The sequence below is a fragment of the Mercurialis annua genome, linkage group LG5 (assembly GCF_937616625.2).
Source record: "Mercurialis annua linkage group LG5, ddMerAnnu1.2, whole genome shotgun sequence".
In the NCBI taxonomy this organism is placed as follows: domain Eukaryota; kingdom Viridiplantae; phylum Streptophyta; class Magnoliopsida; order Malpighiales; family Euphorbiaceae; genus Mercurialis; species Mercurialis annua.
Window position 1 is genome coordinate 19406589 of NC_065574.1, and position 7511 is coordinate 19414099.

At 36.0% G+C, this 7511-nt stretch overlaps 2 protein-coding genes across 2 annotated transcripts; one reads left to right on the plus strand and one right to left on the minus strand.

The window, feature by feature from the left end:
- The first annotated feature begins 3761 nt into the window (after positions 1-3761).
- LOC126681654 (uncharacterized) lies at positions 3762-4388 on the plus strand. The gene is made up of 3 exons (XM_050377200.1): positions 3762-3878; positions 3975-4098; positions 4153-4388. The coding sequence occupies exons 1-3, from the start codon at positions 3762-3764 to the stop codon at positions 4386-4388; spliced, it is 477 nt and encodes a 158-aa protein (XP_050233157.1).
- Positions 4389-5532: 1144 nt separating this feature from the next.
- Positions 5533-6928, minus strand: LOC126681655 (uncharacterized). The gene is made up of 3 exons (XM_050377201.1): positions 6512-6928; positions 6380-6438; positions 5533-6334 (listed from the first exon to the last, which is right to left on the minus strand). Exons 1-3 carry the CDS (start codon positions 6926-6928, stop codon positions 5533-5535), a joined length of 1278 nt encoding a protein of 425 aa, XP_050233158.1.
- Between the last annotated feature and the right edge of the window lie 583 nt (positions 6929-7511).

Sequence of the window (7511 nt, forward strand, 5' to 3'; positions counted from 1 at the left end):
AGTCCAAACAAAATACAATAAGAATTTCTAAAACTCCCTATTATAATGCTTAAATTGAAAAACTGCTTTCGAGAAGCAGTTAAAAACTACATCTTCCTTTGCCTGCGTCTTGTTATGAAAAACCTTCCCATTTCTACATTTTTAAATGTCCAAAAGAACCATAAACCACAATATCCTCCACAATTGGAAGTAAGGTCATCTTAGAATCATATTGTTCCACTATGTCATGAAATCCACAAATAAAGCAGGAAAAGTCCAAACCATATCAAGTTTTTGTAAAATATTATACCAAAAGCCTATAAAGAAAACACAATGAATAAAAAGGACACAATGAATAAAAAGGTGGTCCTGTGTCTCTACCTCCCAACAAAGAATGCATAAAGAGTTTTCACTCGTGACGATAGACAACGAGCCAAAAGGTGTAAAGAAGGAACTTTATTGATATATTTATTATCAATATATAAGTTAATATATATTATATATATATTTATATATACTAACTTATTTTATTTAATTTAACGTCGAAACTTCTTAATTTCGACATTTTAACTTCGAGTTTTTATCCGAAATAATAAACTCTGCAATTAGAGTGGTATATTGATATATTTATTATCAATATATTTTCATCTACGACACGTAGTCATATTCTCTATTCTATTAGTCCCGTTAATATTCCTTTATTAAAATTTTAATTCCCGATTTAAATTTTAATCTCCTACTATTACGATATACCTTTAGGGATATTTATAAATTAAATTTACGTTTAAATTTAATTTATGTATTCCCGGCTTATAAAATCTTAACACGTGGCTTATAAAAATACGGGGTATTTCTCTCCTCCTTATAAAAATTCGTCCTCGAATTTAAAATTTTAGCCGCATAACTCTATTAACCCTTAACATCTTTCATACGTTAATTCTTATGTCTTATGTAGCATATGCTTATTTCCACTAAAGGTAGGTTCCAAACTCTACCATTACAGTATTCTTGTACGATACAGGGAATACTTGTCACGACGCCAGCTCGTCGATTGTATCTTCATGCAATTTTCTTATAGGTCACGATTCATCATGACTTGGAGCTAACACTCCACATTTCATTATAACCTAGATTATACTCTTTATCGTATTCCTCTTTGGATCAGTGTCTTTGACTGAATATTTTTTGTCTATCAACAAAGTGTAAGTCCTACCACTGTTCAATCGTATATACTTACACGATTTCTATCTTTTATAGCCTCTCTTTCTTTCACTTCTTTTAAAACAAAGGAGATCAATTATTTTGATCTCATAATGCCTTCTCATAGCATTATTCTATGATCTTTAATCATCGGTTAGGTTTTGCTAACTGCATAGTCTTTTATACACTTGGGATGTGTACACTCTTACTATTGGGTTTACCCCTTTAAGTCGTTTGTTACTTATGGGCAACAAACGATACTATCTTCTAATCGCTGATCTAAAACTTCTCACAAGTTTTAGTCAATCGTAGACTTCATTTTTATCATTTAGACTCTCATCAACTTGTTGTTGTATGCAAAGTCTGAAGAGTAAAGAACGTATGATCTTTCTCATGCTGTCCATAATCACTTATACTGAGTCAAAACTTCATGATACCTATGTATTTTGACTAAAAAAATCCCTTGACACCTCTTTTCATTTCTATTTGAGTTCTTGCAATAGTTGCTAAAATCTGTATAGTCACTGGCATTCCAGTTCGACTACTAGTCCTTTAGACATGTTACTGTTATTGTTATCTTATCGTTCTATCGATACACTTCTATGATGTCATAATACCTCTTTGTGGTACTAAAACAAAACACTTTATAGTGATACTCAGACTATACATGTCTGGTTCACACAATGTATCGTCCTGTTTCAGTATTCTATCAACAATATCGAAATTGCAAACTTTTCCTTGCTACTCTACATCTATCACATACTCCAATTGAGTATTTCTAACTTATACGCTTTCTGAATTAATCACTTCACATTGGCCTCATACTTGGCTGAGCCAATAGAATTCTAAGGTTTAAAGCCTTATATCTAACACTAGATCATACTTTGAATGATCGCTGGCACAATAGTGTAGTATGCATATACTTTCATCAAACCTCCACACTTTCACTGCGCTACTCTGATTCAAAATTCAGTAACTGTTAACTTTATAGTTAGGTTGTGGGATCCTTATATGATATTCTTCTTATCTCATAATTATAACTTTCATTGACTTTTGATCCGTAGGAAACTTACTCCTTGTATAATACAAGTAGTGCCTCTTGACTCTTATTACAATATCTCTTATTCTCATAAATTGTTCGCACTTCGTATCACACTACTAGTGTTTTTCAACCTTTTGTGCGAGTATAACTATTGCCAATTCCAATTCATACATTGACAGTTACCTTGTGCTTTCTCATCCATTGAGAAACATATTATGTAATTCAGTCATGTTATATTATAACATATCTCCGCTTGACTCTTTAATACATTTTATATATCTTATGAATAGTGCTAACACTTGCACTATTGCCAATCATTCTTTTTAAATCCCCACATCTAATCTTATGTTGATTTTCCTAATCAACTTTCACATTTTCTTTATTGAATTTCATTGCTAATGCAAAGATTATTGAAAAATCTTGCAAGCAATGTTCATAGAATACTGCAAAATTCAAGAAATTAGAGGGACTATAAGTCCATACCGTTCTCGGTATGGAGTTATAGTCCCTTTTTCACATTAATCACTTTGATTAACGTAAGGCTTTATTAAAACATCATATTGTTTTAATAACTCGACTATCCTCAAACGTCTTGGTTCTTTTAAACTTTTAAACGTCCTAGTTTATATTTTGAAATTCAATTGAATCACGATTGATTACACGATTTGAAACTATTCCAAAAGTCGAGTTTCCGCATCGCGTTAGGCCCTCAAAAAGCCCACTTAAAACCCATCGGAAGAAGACTGTATGATCATGCAACAGCACGTTGCACGCTCGTGCAGTATGCTGCACGGTCGTGCAACCCAATGGCTGTACGACGTGCATCCTCGAGGTCGCTCCCTGGGCTGATATCCGATGTGCTAGAATCCATTTTCCCACTCCGAATACTAACACACAATCCAAACAATTCAATTTCGCAATTTAAACGTTAAACCGATACGAATTCGACCGATTCGATACGGTCGATGTTATAACTTTAATAATAATCTAAATTAATCATAACCGAATTCAAATTAACAATTATTACCTCGAATACATGCGAATTATTGAAGAAATCGAAGTCGGAATCGCAAAACGGATCGCGCCGCGGCGGATCTCTAACTCTCGCTCCTGACTTGAGTGCATAGCAGCTCTCCTCATTTCTTTCGATTGAAAGAAATGAGTCCTGTGCACAATTATGTTCATGGGATGTTTTATATATAGAAATGGCAAAAGTGCCATTTAGTACTAGTTCAATACAAAACCTCTATAGTAAATCCCTGCACTTCTATTAATGATCATTTTAAGTCCTTCTCTCAGAGCGAGTTAACAGACAGCAAACGACGCTTGTCCATTGATCAGTTCCAATTTCCACGTAATTAGACAGAAAAAATAAAATGCCAAGGTGTAAATAATATATATATAATTCAAGTCCACATCAGCAAACCACGTGATTCCATATAATTCCATCTTCTTCTTCTTTAAATTGACATCACCTTCTCCTTTTAGGGTATTAAGGTTAAAAAACAGGAAACCAATTTTGGGGAAGAAGAAAACAAAAATGGCAGGAGTAGAAGGTCAAGATGTGTTGTGCGAATGTGGAATCCCATCTCGCCTGCAAATTTCCTCCACAGAAAGAAATCATGGCCGACGATTCTACACTTGTTCGAAGAGAACAGTAAGTAATTCATGTGTTATAAAAATTAATTCTGACAATGTATTTTATGTGTTCTGAAAATTAATTTTCTTTTCTTTTATGAACTAATCTATCCAGAATCAATGTGACTTCTTTGCTTGGGTTGACAATGATATGCCGTATCAAATGATGCTTCTTAGAGGATTGAAAGCGGATCTTACTACCATGACTGAAGAACGGGATGCACTTTTAGTCAAATTGCGTGAGGCTGCAAGCTTGCTTTAATCTAAAAACGATGAAATTCTGGAAATTAAAGATCATCTTGAAGGATTGAAAGAGTCTCATGATATGTATGTTGAAGAAAATGGTGTTTTATTTGAGGAAAGCGGACTGCTGTTCATGGAGATTGATACACTGAAAGATGAAATGAAGGTACTAGAAGAGAATTGTGCACTCTTGAAGAGGTCAACCAAATTATTGAAGATTGGTCTTGGTGTTGGTTTTGTAGTGGCTAGTTTTAGTGTAGCCTTTGTGAGTTTGAGCAAAACTTGATTGTGCCTTGGTTTGGTTGCTGTAAAAATGACCTGTAATGCTGTAATGGTTAGGAAGTTTGATTGTTAGGAAGTTTTATTATTAGGCAGTTTGTTAGGATGAAAATTTGACCTGTAAATATCATGAACTGAATGTATGAAAATTTGGCCTGTTATTTTGAAGATAAAATGTGCATAATAACAGTAGTAAGCAAAATACAAGTGTTTTGACAATTAATAGGCAGTGCCTTAAGCAAAATACAAGTGTTTCTGGCCTCATATATTGAATTTCATACAAAAATCATATGTTTCCAGCACAAAAGTACACACAAAATTAGAGGTTCCAGCAAAAGAGTCACACTAAACTGAAAGAGATGTCCACAGTTTTCTAATCTCTAACATGTACAAAATGATCCTAATCTCTACCAGAAAGGTTGCCATTTGGGTCTTGAGGAAGCTGCACCTTCTTTCTGCAATTGTCTGAGAGATGTGCATGGGTTCCCATTCCACTTTGGCTTCGGCATGAATCTGCTATTGAGGTACTCATTATCCTTGTGCAGTTGCAAATCTGAAGGCCTTCCATCTTTCTTTGCAGGAGCCTTGTCTCTGGTGGGTCTAGATGAATTGATTGCAGCCTGAACAGGCCTATTTGGCTGCAACAACAAATGCACATAAAATCAAATGCACAGAAATTTAATCAACAATCAAATGCACAAAAATTCAATCAACAAATCAAATGCACATAAATACCTAATGCATAAACCAAATATGTAACTAATACCAAATGCACAGAAAAACCAAATGTGTAACTAAAAGGAGTGTATGCTTTTTACCTCAGGTTGGGAAGCATGTTGTCTCTTTGCAGATTGGGGTGCTGTTGCCTCATGTACTGGTTGGCTGGAGAATTGTCTATCAACGCTTGAAAAAATGACCCTTGCTAGTGGTGTACCTACTTGAGCAGCAGTAGATGAGGCACCATTACCCTTTTCTGCATTTTCAGCTACTCGAGGCCTTTTCTTGTTCTTTCTTGTTTTAATCTACAAAGAGGAAAATTGACAAATATTAGTAGCTACAACATTTAGGATTTCATAAAATGTGTAAGAATTAATATTATTACCTCTTCACCAGGTCTTTTGTTAGGGCAACTTCTGACATTATGACCACCTTCACGACAATGACCACATGTCATCTTCCTGCCCTGCTGCCCTAGCTTGCCAGTTTTTTTGTCTCATCCTTGTCTTTCCTTCTACATCTTTTAGGCCTCCCAAGCTTTTTCTTAAACTGTGGAGGTTCCATCCTCTCCAACTAACCCAATGCAACTTTCCTGGGACATGCATCATTGTGTATGCATAAGACTTCAAAAAGGTCTCTTTTGAGTAATAGTGGTGCACATATTCCTCAGGTTTGTCACTTCTGTGAGTCTTGTTATTGTTATCACTGATGGAGTAAATAGCACACACAGCATGGCAACATGGGATCCCAGTGAGATCCCATTCTCTGCAGGTGCAGGTACTCAGCTCCAAATCCACAGTGTGTCTGTCATCCTTGTCAGTAACACGGTTGACTTCATAACCAAAATCCCCATTCCAATCCATCTCCCAATCATGAGACATTGTCTTGTTCTTCTTCAACTTCTCCATAGCTCTTGGAGCAATGCCCATTATCCATGAATCAGCAGACTGCCTTTTAGTCCATATTCTATTCATGACTAGTACTCTGATTTCTTCAAGCATTGTAATAATGCTCTTGCATATTGCTTCTAGAATACAGCCATTGAAGGTCTCAGCTAGGTTATTGTCCACCACATCACACTTGATGGAGGTGTCAAAATACACTTTACACCATCTCCTAATCCCATATGACAATGCAGCTTGTACAATGTCTTTACCTAATCCATCTAACACCTCTAACCTCTGCTTCAATTGACCTCCATATGTGCTCTTGGCACAGTTCCAGAATGCAAGCTTCCTTTCACTGCCTCTCCAGTGTTTTTCCTAGTTTGCATATACATGCCTGTCACATCTCCTGTGTTCTGCATATGGAAGCAGCTGTTCCATAGCAGATTCTAGTCCCTGCAGAAAACAACAACACAATAAGCCTTAGCACAACTAACCCTTAAAAAAATCATAATAATATAACAATTACCTTCTGCATAACTGAGATAAAAGTGTACCCCTCTCCATCTCCAAGTTCCAGGTCATTGATCAGGCTTTTAAGAAACCAGCTCCAAGTTGTTTTTGTCTCCAATTCAACCACACCCCAAGCAATAGGAAACATTTGATTGTTTCCATCCCTCCCCGCAGCACATAACAACTGACCCTTACATATTCCTTTCAGAAAACAACCATTTATCCCTATAATTTTCCTACAACCTGCCATCCAGCCCTTCTTACAAGCCTCAAAGCAGACATAAAACATACTGAATAAGGGTTTGCCTTCTAAATTGTCAGTGCTACATGACATGGCAAAGCAAGTTGTACCAGGATTGGTTTGCTTAATTACAGCAGCATAATCATGTAGTAGTCCATACTCTTCCCTATAACTACCCATCAACTCCTCCATTACCTGATTTTTAGTTGCCCTACACATATTGATAGTTACTTTCTACTTTATTTCAGACCTAACTAAGGACCTCAATTCCATAAGTTTGATGTATGACTGAGATATAATACCAGGCCTGAATTGCTTCACTAAAAAAGCAGTATTACACAATTTGCTTTTATTTGTCCTATCACATCTACGGTGGGGTTTGCATGTTTTTCCAGTCCAATTGCCATCAACATTACGTGGACTAACCTGTAAAACCCATGGACACCCCAACTTACATTCAGCTCTTACCCTACTTCTATCATTCTTAACCAAATGCACATGCAGCCCCTTTAACACAGAGTACCTAGCCACAACATCCCTAACCTGTTCTAGAATTTCAAACTTCATCATAGTGCAAAAAATAGGTATCCTAGTTGTAGGATCAAATTGGACATGGCTACTATTTTTCCTCACTAGTTGATCTTGATCTTCTGCCCCTTCACCTAAACTCTCATAACTACCCAAGTCAGAGCTGTCATAATAGACACTACCATCACTGTTGTTTGCTATTTCATCACTATCATCTAAGTATTCCCTATCATCACCATCACTAAGA